The sequence below is a fragment of the Rhinatrema bivittatum genome, chromosome 9 (assembly GCF_901001135.1).
Source record: "Rhinatrema bivittatum chromosome 9, aRhiBiv1.1, whole genome shotgun sequence".
Lineage (NCBI taxonomy): Eukaryota > Metazoa > Chordata > Amphibia > Gymnophiona > Rhinatrematidae > Rhinatrema > Rhinatrema bivittatum.
The window spans coordinates 173,677,483-173,697,258 of NC_042623.1; the positions used below are offsets into that span (position 1 = coordinate 173,677,483).

The 19,776-nt window shown below is 41.5% G+C and overlaps 1 protein-coding gene across 15 annotated transcripts in view; it reads left to right on the top strand.

Moving 5' to 3' along the window:
• The window catches only part of VEPH1 (ventricular zone expressed PH domain containing 1), a 371,196-nt gene that overhangs the window by 26,262 nt on the left and 325,158 nt on the right, over nucleotides 1–19,776 (top strand). For all 15 annotated transcript variants that reach the window (XR_003858578.1, XR_003858581.1, XR_003858577.1 and 12 more), the window contains one exon: nucleotides 13,162–13,454. Coding sequence is in view for 9 of the 15 variants with exons in the window: in XM_029615395.1 (XP_029471255.1) it covers nucleotides 13,317–13,454 (138 nt within the window). In the remaining 6 variants the exon portion in view is untranslated. The remainder of the gene's footprint in view (nucleotides 1–13,161; nucleotides 13,455–19,776) is intronic.

A 19,776-nucleotide genomic window follows, 5' to 3' on the forward strand; every position in this document is an offset into this window, starting at 1 on the left:
TAGAATGTATAACAGTGAATGATGACATAGACTTGATTGGCATCTCAGAGACATGGTGGAAGGAGGATAACCAATAGGATAGTGCTATACCAGGGTACAAAATATATCGCAATGATAGGGAGGAGCAACTTGGTGGGGTGTAGTGCTTTATGTTCAGGATGGCATAGTCCAACAGGATAAGGATCCTGCAGGAGACTTTGGGGTAGATTTTCAAAAGGAGCGCGCGGGTGTACATGTGTGTGCGTTACCCGGCGCACACATGTACACCTGATTTTATAACATACGTGCACAGGCGCGCGCGCATGTTATAAAATCTGGGGTTGGCTTGCACAAGGGGGTGCACAATTGTGCGCGCTGAGCCAGCTCCGAGCCACGCTGCCTTCCCCCCCTTCCCTCTGAGGGAACTTTCATACCCCCCCACCCCACCTTCCCTTCCCCTACCTCCCCCGCCCTTTCCCCCCTACCTCTTTTTTTTGTCTTTTTTTTTGTTTTAAAACTTACATCAGCCCTGGGGCTGAAGTAAGTTTTTATGAGTAAAAATCCCATTGTCTCATTGTCTCAAGTGTGTCGGGAAAGAGTTATAGCCATAGGAATATGGTACCATCCACTTGGCCAAAATGAGACAGATGATGGAATGCTAAGAGAAATTAGGGAAGCTAACCAAATTGGTAGTGCAGTAATAATGGGAGATTTGAATTAACCCAGTATAGTACAGAAGCAAACCTTGCACATGAGCAAGTACATAGGAACACTGGTGCAGGTAGAACAATACAGTTCCGTTCAATTAATTAATAAATAGTATTTTATTGTGAACATTCATAATACATTCACTGTGGCAACTCCATTAGTATAACAGAGGTAATTTTACAGTCCCCCGACACGGTCCCGTGTTTCGCGGTGGCTGCATCGGGAGGGACAGGATGGTTTTCGAATCTGAAATATAATATAAGTATATCACAAAACGGAACCAAGGGCTGCTATATATACCTTATAAACATCCTTCACATACCTTATACAAGACCATCAGGAGCGCAACCGCCCGCTGATTTCACCCAAATTTAAAGAACATAAAATGGCGCGAAAGGAGAGCTCTCGCGAGAGGCTGAAATGACAGAGGAACACCTGTGATTAGACTGACACCTAAAGCATGATGACTAGTAGAACTGGTACCACTCTATATCTTTATTCAGACCATGAGGAGAGACTGAATTGAGAGTAAAGATCCATCGCTGCTCCCTCCAACCTAGCATGCAGGCGAAATCTCCTCCCCGCGGGGAGGGAGAGACCACCTCCAATACCTGGAAGGAAAGGTCAGCGATGGAGTGTCCAACATGTGTCCAGTGAGCCACTAAGGGCTCATCAATCCTAGATAATCTAATATTAGAACAGTGTTCTATGATTCGTGTCTTAATCATACGTGAGGTTTTCCCCACGTAAACCAATGGGCAGGGGCATTTGATGACGTAAATTACTCCTTTTGTACAGCAGTCTGACAAAGAATGTAATTTAAACACACGTCCTGATGTAGGGTGTTTAAAAACTGTCACAGACTCGGTATGGCTGCACATTGTGCATCGACCGCAAGGGTTGTGTTGGCCACTAGAGTGAGGTAAATTTTGTGCAGGCACGAACGATGTGTGCACGAGGCGATCTCTCAAATTCGTGGCTCTCTTAAAGGTGAAGCGTGGGGGACCATGCATTAAGTCAGTTAGTGACAGGGCCGACCAGTGGCGTTTAATCATATTAACAATGGACCTACCTACGATGGAAAAGGGAAGGATGCAATTAAAGCAAACATCATCACAGTGTAAAGGGGTACTGAAAAGCCAGTCTCGGTGTGTGTATAGAGCGCGTTTAAAAGCTCTTTTCACAATTCGTGTTGGGTAACCCCTTTCAACAAATCTGGTAGACATACATTGTGATTGAGCAAGAAATTCCTCCCGTGTGGAGCAAAGGCGGCGAAGCCGTAGAAATTGCCCCGTAGGTATGTTGTCACGGAGTGCCCGAGGGTGACAGCTGTTATAGGCCAGCAAAGTGTTCCGGTCAGTTTTCTTACGAAAGAGGGTGGTCTCAAAGCCATCCCCCTTCCAAGTAATCAACATATCCAAAAAAGATATATTGGAGGAGTGAATGCTGAAGTCAAATTGTATATGAGGACTGAGTGAGTTAACCCAATCGAAAAACACAAAGAACTGTATGTCAGAACCTGTCCAGATGATAAAGATGTCATCAATATAGCGTAAATATTTATCCATCTATCTGGTCTCAATTCATCCATGTATGGCTACGCTATATTGATGACATCTTTATCATCTGGACAGGTTCTGACATACAGTTCTTTGTGTTTTTCGATTGGGTTAACTGGACACATGTTGGACACTCCATCGCTGACCTTTCCTTCCAGGTATTGGAGGTGGTCTCCCCGCGGGGAGGAGATTTCGCCTGCATGCTAGGTCGGAGGGAGCAGCGATGGATCTTTACTCTCAATTCAGTCTCTCCTCATGGTCTGAATAAAGATATAGAGTGGTACCAGTTCTACTAGTCATCATGCTTTAGGTGTCAGTCTAATCACAGGTGTTCCTCTGTCATTTCAGCCTCTCGCGAGAGCTCTCCTTTCGCGCCATTTTATGTTCTTTAAATTTGGGTGAAATCAGCGGGCGGTTGCGCTCCTGATGGTCTTGTATAAGGTATGTGAAGGATGTTTATAAGGTATATATAGCAGCCCTTGGTTCCGTTTTGTGATATACTTATATTATATTTCAGATTCGAAAACCATCCTGTCCCTCCCGATGCAGCCACCGCGAAACACGGGACCGTGTCGGGGGACTGTAAAATTACCCTCTGTTATACTAATGGAGTTGCCACAGTGAATGTATTATGAATGTTCACAATAAAATACTATTTATTAATTAATTGAACGGAACTGTATTGTTCTACCTGCACCAGTGTTCCTATAGATTTGAATTAACCCAATATTCACTGGGTCAGGGGCATGGGGTGACTGCTGAAGTTGGTGGTGCACCAGAAAATTTGCTGCTGTCAGGTGCCCTAGAAGACAGTTCACCCTCTTACATTACTTTATGAGCACTACTTTCTTTAATGCAAAAAGCTTATCAATTTTATGTTCACAGCAACCCAATCCTTGAGGGAAAATTAGCTAAAGCCATCCCTTAAAATAATTTCCTAATCTACTACCATCACTTACAATAAAATATATGAATGAAAACAATATTTTCTGCAATAACATTCAAAACCATTTTTTTTTTTGCTTGCAAATGAAATTAATAAAGAGCAAACTTCTGTTTCAAGTAGAAATGAGAGGACCATAATACCATGAAAGCCAGTGATAAGCACTGTAATTTTCACAACAAAAATTCAAGCTACACAAGAAATGAACCTTTAAAATACAGACAAACCCTCACCAAATACAAAATAGAAATGTGCCACTAAAACCTGTACTGGAAACCAAAAGCCCAACTGTATAATTATTCCTCACAAAACATCAAGCAATAAAATCAAGAGATAAAAAACATTCATAATATTAAAACCATGATAATAAAAAGTATAACTATCAACACAACTGACGAATATCCAATAATTAAAAAAAAACTTGCGTAAATTTTGTTCTATTTCTGAAACATCAATAAAATATTTCAAAACATCTGATCAATAAAACGTCCAATAATTAAAAAAGGTTATTATAATCCCAAAAAAACTCAATAAAATGTTTCAAAACAATAGAAACATCAAATTACACCCAAAAATTAAAAATAATGATTAAAAAACTTCCTGCTCTCTATACCTGGGACCTTTGGATTTCCACTCACCCTGAGATTATCATAGAGTGGGGACGTAGGACCACCCAAACTATCTCTTCTCCCTCTCATTCAAATACAAGTACTAACACACTCATTCTTTCTCACACACACACACACAAGAAGAAGAGCAGGCCTGGGAGGCCACCGGTGCCCGAGAAGAGGAAGGAACCTGTTCTCCTGCTGCTCCTCGCATGCCAGCCCTTGCTATTCAAAACTCGTTTCTTTGAGCCTGCCAAGAGCCTGAGGAGGGGAGAGAGAAAATCACTACGGGACTCTCAAATCAATCTGGGACGTTGACCCCTCTCCCCCTGCCGTGACGCCCTGAGTTCCATCCACTGTGAGAACACATCAGATTTAAGCCGCTCTGGCGGCACGCTGAAGGGGTGTTACAAAGGGGCTTGCCCCTTTCTGATCCCCTTTGTGAGACTTTTGGGAGGACTTTGGGGATTTCTGGGGGATGGGGATTATTGTTTCTTTATTTTATGATGTGTGTGGGAGGTTTGAATACTGAGGTAGTGGTGGGGAGAGGGAGGTATGGGGTTGGGGTGGTGATTATGAGGAGACTTGAGCAGGGAAGAAGGGGTTGTTTGAGGGAGGTGAAAACTGATTCTGAACAGGAGTTAAGTGGTTCTAAGGAGGTGAAAGCAGTTTTATTGATTGCTAGATCATTGTGTAATAAAACTGCGCAGGTATTTGATTTAATAAACGCTACTGCCAGTGATGTGGTTTTTGTGACAGAAACGTGGTTTTCTGATGCGAATGCACTCTTCCCTGATCTCTGACCTTTGGGCTATGAGATTTGAAAGTTTAATAGGTTTTAGGCAGGGGCGGTTCAAGGCAATCTGCTGCCAAAGGCAAGTGATGAGATGACGCCCTCCCCACCCACCTAATGTAAATATTACACTGAGTCCCAGAATATCAATACACCACCTACTGGGGAAACAAAACAAACCTGCTTGCTATAGATCCCTACACAGACAGTACAAGCTAGCAGAATCTCTCATCTTGGTTACACGCAAAAAGCAGGGACAGACCCTCGCCAAACACAGAATACAAAATAAAGGAGCACAAATTAGACAAAAACTGAAATGGAAACCCCAAGAAGCCAGACTCTGTGTATTAACAATGGAGAAAGAGAACCACCATTCCTCATAAAACAAATAAAATCAAGAAACATAAAGCATCAATTATAAAAGTAAAACCATACTAATAAAATTATATTTTAAAGCTACTGATAAATAGAATAACTTCTGTTAAGAAAAATCGTATACATTTTTTTTTAATTTCCCAAGCACCAATAAAATATTTCAAAATAGCACATATCAAATAATGCCAAATAATTAAAACTAATAATGCACTAGCAGTCAAAAACCATTACACCCTGCCAGGAATAAGGATAAGAAAAGTCCCTGCTGTCCATACCTGGGAACTCTTGACAGAGTTCCATGCTTCTTCCTCCAGACCTGTGTATAGGCCCTATTATCAGAGACCCCCCCCCCCCCACCCAGGAACGCCCCAGGACTTACGCACATCCCGGGGCTTGCGCACGCTGCCGAGCCTATGCAAGATAGGCTCGGCGCGCGCGGGGGGGGGGGGGTTGGGGTAGGTTTTCGGGGGTTACGCGCGTAACCCTTTGAAAATCTACTCCAATGTACACTACATTGCCCTGTCCTCACGCCCAGATACAGCATGGAGGAGTGTCATCGAGGGTGAGGAAAGACCTCAATGGAAGGCTTATTACAAAGCACCTATATCCAAGCGCAGTGGGGATTTGAGTTGGCGCATAGCGCACGGGGACATCTGCACAGGTCGCACACTCAAAGCGGTCTTGCACCCACCGGCCCTATGCCCCCACTGTCAAGCCAATGAAATGGCAGCTCACATCTACTGGCTCTGCCCTTACCTTAACCCCCTTTCTTAACTTTTTGAAGAGTCTATTTCTGACATTTTGGTTGTCTTTATCCCCACACCTATTATTCTATGGGTGCACCCTACCAAAGGCCCCAGCAGCACGCAGCCGAGTCCGTCTCGCCAGTTACCTCCTGACTGAAGCCAGTTTCCATCACCTGGACCAGGGAGGCGAGGCGAGGCAGGCCAGTGAGGAACCGGCTACATGCGAAACACTGTTTAGGTCCCTGGTGCGCTCACGTTTGCAGGCAGAGCATTTTACACGCAGTTTTCACTGATGACATCCAGAAGTTCATGATCGATTGGGCCATGAACAGTGTTCTCTGCACGCCCCCTCCCTTCATCCTCAGTACACCCTACTACTCAGCATCTAGTTTTTTCCTGGCAGGGTGTAAGCTGTGTCTGTAATGATGAGCTAAAGGGCACTAATGGTTTTTGACTGCTAGTGCATCCTTCCTGCCCACGGGCAGTGTATCTTCTTTGAACAGACTGACAACTTTTCACCTTCCTTTAATTATAAATTTAGAGACTCAAAAGCCAAAACCTGAATAACCTGCATTTTTGCATCTGAAAAACATCATGGGATACCTGACTTTTAATAGTAGGTCACGTTCTTCCCCTTTTTTCCCCCGCGTGGCACCACGGGGATGTGGGACCATGCTTCTTGCTGAGGCGGGGAAGCCTTTGGTGCCCCTCCCCAGCATCCAGTGTTAAAAACAGGTCTAATCTGGCTGCTTCACTAGTGTACAGTGTTGCCAACCTCGTTTATTTCCCATGAGTTTGGGCTTGTTTTTATGGCGATTTACCTTTTTTTTTTTTTTTTTTTTTTTGCAAATGCAAAAAACAGTTTGCTTATAATTGCGCATTTTTTGTCTCCAAATCGAGGTTTTTTTTGGGGGGGTTGTTTTTGGGCTTGTGGGCGGGACTTGTGCCCAGCTGTTCCTGTGATTGACTGCTGCTGCTGCTGCTGCTGCTGAGGCCTGTCCATAGCAATGGGAGCGCCTGGCCCACCCGCTTTTCATTCAGGCCTATAACAAGCAGTCTCAGGGCACTGGGGCAGCCAATCGGCAGTCCAGGCACTCGGGCTGGATTCCCAGCAGCCTTGGGTAACCAAATTGTGCACGTGCGGCAGGGTACTCTGGCTGCCTTGCACCGCGATTTTCTGAACCTTGAGCAGCGAGGAAGCTTTTATGCAGTACGGCAGGGCTGGATGCTGAAGGGAGTGAAGCACTCAGCTGGCAGCAGTCAAAGAGAATAGGTACGTGAAGGGGGCTGGAGACTTGCTTGGAGGGGGTGGAGAGGGGGAATGAGTGTGAGGGAGCCAGAGGAGTGCTTGGAAGCGGTGGTGAGGGGAATGAGTGTGTGGAGCCAGAGATGTGCTTTGAAGGGTGGTGGGGAGGGGGGAATGGATTGGAAGGGGAATGAGTGTGTATAAATACATTCTAAGAACATAAGAAATTGCCATGCTGGGTCAGACCAAGGGTCCATCAAGCCCAGCATCCTGTTTCCAACAGAGGCCAAAACCAGGCCCAAGAACCTGGCAATCACCCAAACACTAAGAAGATCCCATGCTACTGATGCAATTAATAGCAGTGGCTATTCCCTAAGTAAAATTGATTAATAGCAGTTAATGGACTTCTCCTCCAAGAACTTATCCAAACCTTTTTTGAACCCAGCTACACTAACTGCACTAACCACATCCTCTGGCAACAAATTCCAGAGCTTTATTGTGCTTTGAGTGAAAGAATTTTCTCCGATTAGTCTTAAATGTGCTACTTGCTAACTTCATGGAATGCCCCCTAGTCCTTCTATTATTCGAAAGCGTAAATAACAGAGTCATATCTACTCGTTCAAGACCTCTCATGATCTTAAAGACCTCTATCATATCCCCCCTCAGCCGTCTCTTCTCCAAGCTGAACAGCCCTAACCTCTTCAGCCTTTCCTCTTAGGGGAGCTGTTCCTTCCCCTTTATCATTTTGGTTGCCCTTCTCTGTACCTTCTCCATCGCAACTATATCTTTTTGAGATGCGGCGACCAGAATTGTACACAGTATTCAAGGTACGGTCTCACCATGGAGCGATACAGAGGTATTATGACATTTTCCATTCTATTAACCATTCCCTTCCTAATAATTCTTAACATTCTATTTGCTTTTTTGACTGCTGCAGCACACTGAGCCGACTATTTTAAAGTATTAGCCACTATGATGCCTAGATCTTTTTCCTGGGTGGTAGTTCCTAATATGGAACCTAATATCGTGTAGCTACAGCAAGGATTATTTTTCCCTATATGCAACACCTTGTACTTGTCCACATTAAATTTCATCTGCCTTTTGGATGCCCAATCTTCCAGTCTTGCAAGGTCCTCCTGTAATGTATCACAGTCTGCTTGTGATTTAACTACTCTGAATAATTTTGTTTCATCTGCAAATTTGATAACCTCACTCATCGTATTCCTTTCCAGATCATTTATATATATATATATATATATATATATATATATATATATATATATATATATATATATATATATATATATATATATATATATATATATATATAAATCACTTGAAGAAGGTCTTCTCCCATCCAATTTGAAAACTGCAACTATTACTCCTATCCCAAAGAAAAAGAACATAGATCCCAATGATCTAAATAACTATCGTCCAATCTCAAACCTTCCTTTACTTGCTAAATTGATCGAGAAAACTGCTCTGCTTCAACTAAATGAACATCTTGAAACCAACAACATACTTCACCCCGCTCAACACGGCTTCAGAAAGAACCGCAGCACTGAAACCCTTCTGTTAAACCTAACTAATTAATAAGAGGCTTTGATAACAGTCTGAATCATTTACTAATTATGCTAGATCTATCTGCTGCCTTCGATACAGTGGATCACAATTTACTAATATCAAGCCTCACCAACATAGGCCTTACTGGAAATACCCTTAATTGGTTTACTTCATTTCTAAAAGGAAGATTCTTCAAAGTCACCTTTAATAACGTCTCTTCTGATCCCTACCCTCTAGATACAGGAGTACCACAAGGATCTGCCTTATCTGCCATACTTTTTAATATTTATCTTCTACCACTCTGTAACTTTATCTCCAATCTTGGCATCACGTTCTTTCTTTATGCTGATGATATTCAATTACTCATCCCCATTACATCTACAATTGAAGAAGCTATAAACCTCACAGTAAAATACCTCAACTCAATCAAAACTTTCCTCAACCAACTAAAACTATGTTTAAATATGAACAAAACCGAATGGATCCTAATAATAAGAAACTTCCCTACTCTTTCCTCTCAAATCCCATACATTCAAATTGACAACTCCAACTTACAAATGAAAAATCCAATAAAGGATCTTGGCATCTGGATTGATTATGACCTGAGCCTAAAAAACTGCATTGCTATAAAAACGAGATAAGGCTTTCATAAACTCCAGATCCTAAAACATCTCAAACCATTACTGTACCCGAATGACTTCAGAACAATTCTTCAGACCCTCATTTTCTCAAGTCTAGATTATTGCAACGCAATTCTCTTAGGACTACCTAAATCCTCACTAAAACCACTACAATTACTTCAAAATGCTGCTGCACGAGTACTAACCGGAAAAAAAGAAGTTTGATCACATCTCCCCAACCCTAAAAAACCTTCATTGGCTACCTATTTCACAAAGAATTAAATACAAATCCTTAACCATTCTACATAATGAAATTTACAATGACAACAATTCATCCCTGGACAACATGATTACAATCCACAAATCACCCCACTCATCAAGATCTTCTGACAAATTACAACTATTCATTCCTCCTCTCTCATCTGCAAAACTATCCTCTACTAGACATAGAGCCTTCTCTATAGCTGGACCAAAAGAATGGAACTCTATCCCAGGATACCTAAGTTCCATCAAAGATTCCAAAAATTTCAAAAAAGAACTAAAAACATGGTTGTTTAGACAATCATACACAGAATGATATGATCTATATTTACCAATTTCAACCTTCATCCTGAACCCTAATACTTCTGTGCAATAAGTTTATGCAAAATTTTTTATGCAAAGTTTATGCAAAATTAAACCTATATGGTAACATTCTAACACGTTATACTCTGCTCTTGCTGAGATGTTATATATATATATTTTGCTCTTTGTATTGTTTTGTATTGTATTGTATTATAATTTATAATTTATATCTGTTCAATGTAATGAATTTGTTACACTGTAAACCGGAATGAAGGCACCCTGCTATATTTCGGTATAGAAAAGAACATAAATAAATAAAATAAATAAATATATATATATATTGAAAAGCACCGGTCCAAGTACAGATCCCTGAGGCACTCCACTGTTTACCCTTTTCCACTGAGAAAATTGACCATTTAATCCTACTCTCTGTTTCCTGTCTTTTAAGCACGAAAGGACATCGTCTCCTATCCCATGACTTTTTAGTTTTCGTAGAAGCCTCTCATGAGGGACTTTGTCAAACGCCTTCTGAAAATCCAAATACACTACATCTACCGGTTCACCTTTATCCACATATTTATTAACCCCTTCAAAAAAATGAAGCAGATTTGTTAGGCAAGACTTCCCTTGGGTAAATCCATGTTGACTATGTCCCATTAAATCATGTCTTTCTATATGCTCTACGATTTTGATCTTGAGAATAGTTTCCACTATTTTTCCCGGCACTGAAGTCAGGCTCACTGGTCTATAGTTACCCGGATCGCCCCTGGAGCCTTTTTTAAATATTGGGGTTACATTGGCCATCCAGTCTTCAGGTTCAATGGATGATTTTAATGATAAGTTACAAATTTTAACTAATAGATCAGAATTTTCATTTTTGAGTTCCCTTCAGAACCCTAGAATGCATACCATCCAGTCCAGGTGATTTGCTACTCTTTAGTTTGTCAATCTGGCCTACTACATCTTCCAGGTTCACAGTGATTTTGTTCAGTTCGTCTCTCATCACCCCTGTAAACCATCTCCGGAACTGGTATCTCCCCAACATCCTCATTAGTAAACACAGAGGCAAAGAATTCATTTAGTCTTTCTGCAATGGCCTTATCTTCCCTAAGAGCCCCTTTAACCTCTCTGTCATCTAATGGTCCAACCGACTCCCTCACAGGTTTCTTGCTTTGGATATATTTTAAAAAAGTTATTATTATGAGTTTTTGCCTCTATGGCCAACTTCATTTCAAATTCTCTCTTCGCCTGTCTTATCAATGTTTTATACTTACCTTGACAATGCTTATGTTTTATCCAATTTTCTTCTAATAAATAAAAGTAGTTTTAATCTCACATGTTTTGGGCTTGCTTTTTCGGCAAATAGCGTTTGTTCTTTCATGACTACCTGGCACCCCTGCTAGTGCAGCAGCAACAGATCAGCCAGAGATTATAAGTGTTGGCCTGGAGACCCGGAAATTCCATTAGAATTCCGGAATCTCTGGGTCAAATCCGGAGCGTTCCCAGGTGAGAACAAGGGTAGCATGGAGAATGTGAGAGAAGTGTGTGGGTGGGGCCTGAGAGCAACTGGAGAGAGCACCTGCAGCAAAGAGGACTGTGAAAGGTGAATGAGAGCAGGGAGTGAGAAGTAAGAACCAGGGAGATGAGAGACACATCTGCTGTGGTAATGAAATGTGGACAACATTTCATTGCTGCACTAAGCCCCACTTTATCCTAAAGATAGCTCTAAAGAGGTGGAGGAGGGAGATGAGGAGGCAGAGTGGCAACAACCATACATTGACTGTCAGTGGTAGTAGCAGACAATGATAAAGCCAGTGACAGCATCAGCAGAACTCATAGTACAACTCGGCATACTGATAGCATCTTTCAGTGAGTACCGTATTAGTTGTGCTACACTGTCTGCTAGATTGTTAGGGCACCACTGGCATTATGTTCAAGCATGGTCTGTTTCTCATAATGCATGTGTTTCTCATAATGCATGTATAACATTCATGTTGCCCACATATGCACAACTTACCAGAAGTAGCAGGAAAGCACTGACACAGCCAATAGTGGCATCAGGAAGGTAGCATTTTGTATATTCATAAAACATCTGACAATGCAGCTCTGTGACCTTTGATCGCAGTGACCCACGCTACACCAGGCCACCCACAGTCGTGGTACTTTAACAAAATAATGAGAAAAAATGATTTCTCCCCCACAAGTCCACTCAAAGTGTGTGTATTATGTGAGACACTGAGCAAAAATATAAAACTGTGCAAGTATTGACCAGAAACCAAATCACTTCAGACAACACATAGCAGAATTGGACCTGCTGGCTTAGTTTAGGCCTGAGGTGTATACACAGTCACTGACTGGAAAATCTCTTCCCTCTTCCTCCTTCCCACCTCACAATCAGGCCAATACAGAAAAACACACGGGAGAGCTGGCGAGCGCCCGCTCTCCAGAGGCACGCATAGGCCACTCTTCTGGGTGCGTGATTCAGAAAGCACAGGTATGTAAATGAGGGCCCGCGGTAAAAGGAGGCACTAGGGACACTAGTGCGTCCCTAGCGCCTCCTTTTTGACAGAAGCGGCGGCTGTCAGCGGTTTGACAGCTGACGCTCAATTTTGCCGGCGTCGGTTCTTGAACCCGCTGACAGCCACGGGTTCAGAAAACGGATGCCGGCATAATTGAGCGTCCGTCTTCCAACCTGCAGGCCGTGGACAGATTTTTAATTTTTTTTTTTAATTTTTGGGGCTTCCCAACTTAATTTCGCTATGATATTAAGTCAGAGGGTGTACAGAAAAGCAGTTTTTTCTGCTTTTCTGTACACTTCCCCGAAATTAACGCCTGCCAAAGGTGCGTTGAAAACGCGTGGCCAAATGCAGGCTAACAGTGCGCTCCATCGGAGCGCACTTTACTGTATTGGCCTGTATGACATAGGAAGGCTAAATCAACCAGATAGGTAGTCAGTGGTAGTCAGAAACTATGCTGTGAGTTTCCAGTGGCCAAAGAATTGGGCAATAGTAAGGAATGATTTACCAAGGATGAAAAACAAATTTGTCTAATGTCAAACTGGTGTATTGAAATTTTGTCAAATCTTTTGTAAATTTGTTTTCTCAAATTTGAGCCAGACTAAAAGTTATCTGGTTCAAATTTGACCTCAAATTATTCACACATTTATAGTCCATTCTCTGCCGCTGCTCTAAATGACCTGTACCTCACCTGTTCTTTATATGGTCAAGAAGCAGTAAAGGATATTGTTCATCCTCCATCCTTGCAATTGCTATGTCTGAAACCAGTTGTGGTGGAATCCACCCCTGAAAGGCTCCATGTACAAAATACCGCTGAAATAATGTTATTGTAGAACTTGTGGTTACATTCAAGTGACATGTTACATATTTAAACAAATATATATATATTGTTGTTGAACTTTTTATGGTTGATAAAATATGCTTTTTTTTTTTTTTTTCAGAACATGGCAGAAAAGTTAGCAAAATATGCAGAACATTATTCCAGAATTTGGACAGGAAATTAAACTATGGGTTTCTGCACTGCTAATCCTGTTTGACTACTGTGTACATTACCGTATATATTCAGACCAAACTGCAGGCTTGCAGAAATTCAGCCATGCATCATCTCTTTGGCTTGGTCTTGGGACAAAAGGATCTCTCTCGTGCTGGGGATTTGTTTTCTTTAGATGATTCTGAGATTGAAGACAGCTTGTCTGAAGCTCTGGAGCAAATTAAACTCATCTCTTCAGCTCCAGTAAGTAATGAGCTCACTGAATTTTTCTCCAGACTATCAGCATGCAACCGTCAATAGAGGTGGCTCCAGGTCATCTGCGGCAGCCTGAAGCAGTCCTGGTTTACTGCCAGTGCCTGGGTGGGCTCCAGAAATACTAGCCTACGAAGGTCCAAACTGGTTAGATCTCAGCAGGACCAGATATGGTCAGTTCCTGGATGGGTGACCTACAAGGGAAGACAAGATGCCAGGGGCTACAGAAGAGAACAGTAAACTTCTGCAGCTTCCTGCCAAGGAAAAGTCACAGGGGCCATGGTGGGGCAATGGCTGCCTAATCCTCAGGACACAGAAATGGATAAAAAGAGGAAAGGAAAAGATATTTGGAGTCACAGTCCCATTTTTCTTAAGGGCATCAGAACTGGGTATGTCCAGGCATGCTGTGAGACCCAAACAGGATGGGCTCATCCTGCCCCCAGAGATCTGGCGCCATCTGGTAGTTTTAACAAATAGTCAAGTAATGCAAGAGAGAGAATCTTCTGTAATATAAAGATTCAAGCAAACTAGAGAATGACTTGAAATGAAATTATTTATTTAAAATATTTATTATACTATCTAAAACTCCTAGGCAAGTTACACTTAACTTGTGTAAAAGTATCGACATACAATGAACACTAATTCCAGCTGTGAGTTTCTGATCAATAAATACAAAACAAAATGGCTGATTTTTTTAAAATTTGCTCCATTTACCTCGAACAAATTTTCAGAGGCCTATGTAATCCCACGCATTTACTGTGGGTTTATTGGGGGGGGAGGTCTACTGAAAGCAGTTTGTTCAGCTAAGTCCCATACAAATTGTGCGATTTAAAATCCTATCAGTCTGACTGTCCCAGACTTACTGGCTAACTTTTATCCAGCTAAAAAGATAGCCGGATAAGCCAGGGGTGGACCAGGGCTGAGTGCACTTCAGTTCACAGCAATTTTCAGCATTATCCAGCTAATGTAGCAGGCTGACTTTAGGACTGGCAAAGAGCAGCTCTAAAGTTAGATGGATAAACTTATGCAGCTAAATTCTATATAGCTGGGTTTGTTCAGTGAATACTCCAGCTAAACTAGCTGGATATGTTTATCTGGCTAACTTTGCTGGCTAGCTAGCCACCAAAAACTGACCCCCATGGTGTTTGGTTTTTTTATGTTATTTGCACTGAAATCATAACTTAAATGTAACCCTTTTATATGTTAACCCTTCATGTTTTCTTGCATGGACATTCTCGCTGGTGCCATTGTACAGCATTGTCAGGTCATGTCCTCAAAGGTCGAAATGTTCATAACGTTTGCCAAATGCCACAAAACTCTGAGATGTTTAATGCAGGTTAGATGTGAACACAGATAGGGACGGAAGAAAAATAGCAAGAAAAAACAAAACAGGCACCCAGCAATATGGAAAAGCATATTAAAGCCTTTGGTTTTTCCTTACGTGAATCTGAAGTTTCAGTCCCCGCATGGGACCTCCATCAGGCATGCTAGGGTGGTGGTGCACTCGTGGGGTGACACTACTGCTGCTGCTGGGGAGGAAGGGGGGGGCATCGAAGATGGAAGGCATAATGAGAAAAATGTGCCGTTGTGCCCTGTTAATGAACATAAATGTTTTGGGAGAAGATGACTGTTTGTTTTATATACCGCTTCTCACTTCAAAGCGATTTTACGTTCCGGTACTGTAGGTATTTCTCTGTCCCCAGAGCTCTCCCAATCTAAACTTTGTCCTTTTTTCCTCTGGTTTCTAATGAACTTCAGGTGAGCCAATTCACTCTTTCAGGGCAATTTTAAAAAGTCTGACAGTTGCCATCGCTCCATCTGGCTAAAAGTGCACCCAGGTTTCCGTTGTGCCCGTGCCTGGGTTGAGGCCTTTCCTGGAGAGGGGGGATGGGGGGGGGCGTGTTTTGGTTGGGATTAGAAAATAATGCCCGTGGGTTGTGCTTTCGAGTCTCCATGCGTTATTTTCTACAAAACTCATACCAGCAGAGGAAGCAGGTGCGAAAGCCTGCAGATACTGTCAGGGGAAATCAGCATGCCCGTTCCCCTTGAAACTGAGTATAAGGTCTGTCACCTAGTCAGATGGTTTGACAGTTGCCTTTTTTTAAGCATTTATGTTGTCTGGGTCTGGGTGTATTTGTTTATTTGTTTTTAGGGTATTTGGAATTAGCGCAGTTTAACCTACTCCTCTCGTCCCAATATGCTCATTTAACTGTGTGCATCCCAGAGGGCTGAGTTGCAAAAATACAGCTGAGGGTACTTAACCATAGTGAAAGGAACATGCAGGAGAAGGGCAAGGGTGCACATTTCACCTGAATAGTAAACTCATCCTCTATTGTTTCTGTAGCACAGGATAACTCACATGAGCCTCTGAGTGAAGGACCACCCCATGCTTCAGATTTCTGCATAATTGCACAACTGTTTCTGAAGGGTCGCAGCTCTGGCAGACATGTTTGTCCTGGGAAGATCAGGATTCTTTAAAGGCTGTAGTATCTTTATTGGACCAGCATAATCTAAAGACACTGCAGACCATGAGCTTTGGAGGCCACTGGGGCCCCCTCTTTAGATGGAAGCTTGAGGCACAATAATTTTATGCTTCGTAGACATATGGGAAAGTATTGCGAATGACGAACTGCCACAGGTTTTCAAAATTGGCTGCTGCGTGAGCTAAATCTCCCTAAACTGGCGAGTATTGTGATGGCCCTTTGACTATGTGAAAATGAGTTGTTGTTTTGAACTTTGTTGTTCTGCTAGCTTACCATGCCCATGTGACACAGACTTTCCTGATTATATATAGATAGATATGAGTTGTTGTTTTGAACTTTGTTGTTCTGCTAGCTTACCATGCCCATGTGACACAGACTTTCCTGATTATATATAGATAGATATGAGTTGTTGTTTTGAACTTTGTTGTTCTGCTAGCTTACCATGCCCATGTGACACAGACTTTCCTGATTATATATAGATAGATATGAGTTGTTGTTTTGAACTTTGTTGTTCTGCTAGCTTACCATGCCCATGTGACACAGACTTTCCTGATTATATATAGATAGATATGAGTTGTTGTTTTGAACTTTGTTGTTCTGCTAGCTTACCATGCCCATGTGACACAGACTTTCCTGATTATATATAGATAGATATGAGTTGTTGTTTTGAACTTTGTTGTTCTGCTAGCTTACCATGCCCATGTGACACAGACTTTCCTGATTATATATAGATAGATATAGATATATCTTTGCTGCTGATCAGATAATTGTTAGATAAGATGTATTCCAGATCCTTGGTCACTGTTACAGTGTATTTTTCTCTCTTTTTTGGTTGCTATTATTATCCTTGAGGGGTGGCACCCATATGCTTCTTCTTGGCCTCTGTTTTCAGTAGATAACAATAACCGTCTTATGGATGAAGATGATTGGGTGGGGAGTAGGAAAAAGGGCTACTGGATATGTAGAAGGGAGATTGGGGGTGTGGGAGGGAAGGAGGGTATTGGTTTAGGGGTGTTTGCAAAGTGACAAGTGAGTTAGTATCTAGTTCTTTTTTTTGTACCAGTGTAAATGTTTGAAGGAAGTCTGCGACTTGATTTGGGATTCGTAGACTCCTTCGTTTTCATATTTCTAAGTTGGTTCATGTTGTTTCTCTTTGTAAGGTAAATATATAACTTGTAGTGTGACTGGGCTTGGCACTCCTATTAAATGGGAAAAGGTCATTAGCCATCTAGCTCGTTTGAAGTGTAGTATTGCATTTCTCCAAGAAACCCATCTGTCCAAGAAGAAAGTGGGTATCTCAGATATTTTATTCACACAGCACTTCTAAGAGTCATGGGGTTTCTATTTTGATGCATAAATCGATTTTCCTTAAACTGATTAAATCTATCTCTGATATGGAGGGAAGATTTATTATTATTTTGGGTGAGTTATTTGGGAAACCTATATACTACAACCAATATAATCAAAAGTTTTTCACTCATTTTGTGACACAGATTCTTTCTCTGAGACCCTACCCAGTGATTATTGGGAAGGGATTTTAACTGTTTTTCTGATTCAGAAATGGAAATATCTCCTAGAGGAAAGGGACAGGTCATGAGTCCTCCTAAGGGAATTCCATTTTTGTATGATATATTGGTCGTGATAGATGCGCAGCATATATTAAATCCTTTATCACAAGATTTTACACATTAAGCTAGAGCTCACTCCATGGAAACTAGAATTGACTATCTCTTGAATTCAGAATCCTTATTTGGTTTAATAATTTCAGCCAGCACTGAAATTGTAGTCATCTCTGATCACAGTCCAGTACCCTGCCAACTGCAGTGAACCGATGACTCATCGTAATATAAGCCACCTGGATTAGTGTTTGACAAATATTTCTCATTATTTTTAATCAAAAAATGGAAAGCATACGAGGATCATCATAATGAACGCAAAGAAGATCCAATTTTATATTGGGAGGTGGTATTGAAAGAACATAAGATAAGCCATACTGGGTCAGACCAATGGTCCATGAATCCTGTTTCCAACAGTGGCCAATCCAAGTCACAATACCTGGCAAGTGCTCAAACATTAGATAGATCACAAGTTACTATTGCTTATTAATTACCATAATAGCATTTTATGGATTTAACCTCTAGGAACTTACCCAAATCTTTTTTAAACCCAGTAACACTAACTGCTGAAACCACATCCCCTGGCAATGAATTCCAGAGTTTAACTCTGCGCTGAGAGGCTCTAATTCCAGTTCTAGCTAAATGAAGAAGCTAGATGCTGAAATTATTGTGCCGTCTACACAAGTAAAGACGGCTAGATATGCATTTTTAGCTATGCCTTCCTCTGTAAATAAGGATTCTTACATGAGACTGCAACATGCTTTGAATGATATGCTCCATAAGAGAGCAGGTCAGTTTTTGCATTTGTTACATCACAAGTTTTACCTCCATGGAAATAAATCCAATAAAATGCTGGCTTAATTTAATTCTTGTGCAGTCGGGTACTAAATTGATAACAGCTACTTTAGATGAGATGGGGAAACCGGTTACAACAGCTAAAGAAATCTGTTTAAGTATTTCAAAGGTTTTATAAACAATTATATACTGCTGATCCCAAATGTAATCAGCTTTGTAAAAACTTGGACTGCTTTAAACCTTCGTTCTGTCTCTTCTTCAGAAGCTAAATGCCCCATTACTGCAACTGAAGTCCAGATGGTTATAAAAGATCTACCCAATTTTAAGTCACCAGGTCCAAATGTCCTAGATGGCTTCCTTTACAAATGCTTCTGAGATCATATTGCAGTTGCTATGAAAAATCTTTTTGTAAGCTGTGCCTGTAATCAGCCATATGCTGGAATTTTTGAAGAATGCTCATATTTATTTTTCCTAAACCTGGGCATAATCCTTTTAAATATCAGCTCCTACAGACCCATTTCACTTTTGAATCCAGATATAATCCATGCCAAACTCTTAATCAATAGATTATGCTATATCCCGCCTAAGCTGATTCTGCCAGGCCGAGTGGACTTTGTTCATGGTAGAACATAAGGATTCTGCTGGAAAATTGTCTCAGAGAATTTAGATGCCGAAAAGGCATTCGATAGAGCTCTTGATCTCTCGTAAAACCTGTTCTCACTGCATATGGTTTTCATGGTTCCATATATGATTATATTAGTCCTGTACTCCAGAGCTGTAGCCAGGCAACTTGGCCCCTATGACCAAGTGAAAATCTGCGCCCTGCCCCTTTACACAACACAAGACCCCACGAGTTGGGAGATTCTGTTCAATGTTTGTACAGCAATACCCATGGCCAGTGCAAGGGTATTAGGTGCCCTAGGAAAACTTTACAGCCTTGCACCCCCCACCCCATCATATCCTCCTCACACACAATTAAAAATTATGCATTTATAATAACAGATTTTACATTAAAAAGACCATTCAAAGCACAGTCTTCTGAGGTAAAAATATCACTTACAATATGTATATTATATTTACATGCACTACTGAGGTGCCAACCAGAAATCCCTCCAAATGCATCTTGGGCATGGGCATGACCCTCAGAGAGCCACTCAAACAGCAACAACCCTACCTATGAAATTTAATGTTATAAATATTACACCAGGCCTAAAACAGTAATAAACCCCCTATTAGGAAAATTGAACAATCCAAGCTGCTATAGATCCCTACATAGAAACTACACACTAACAGAATAATGCACTTCAGTCACACATGCAAAATACAGATAGAAGCTCAAATACAGAATAAAGAGACCATACAGTACAAATAGAACTATACAGACAAAAACTGTTCTGGAAACTGCAACAAGCCAAATTC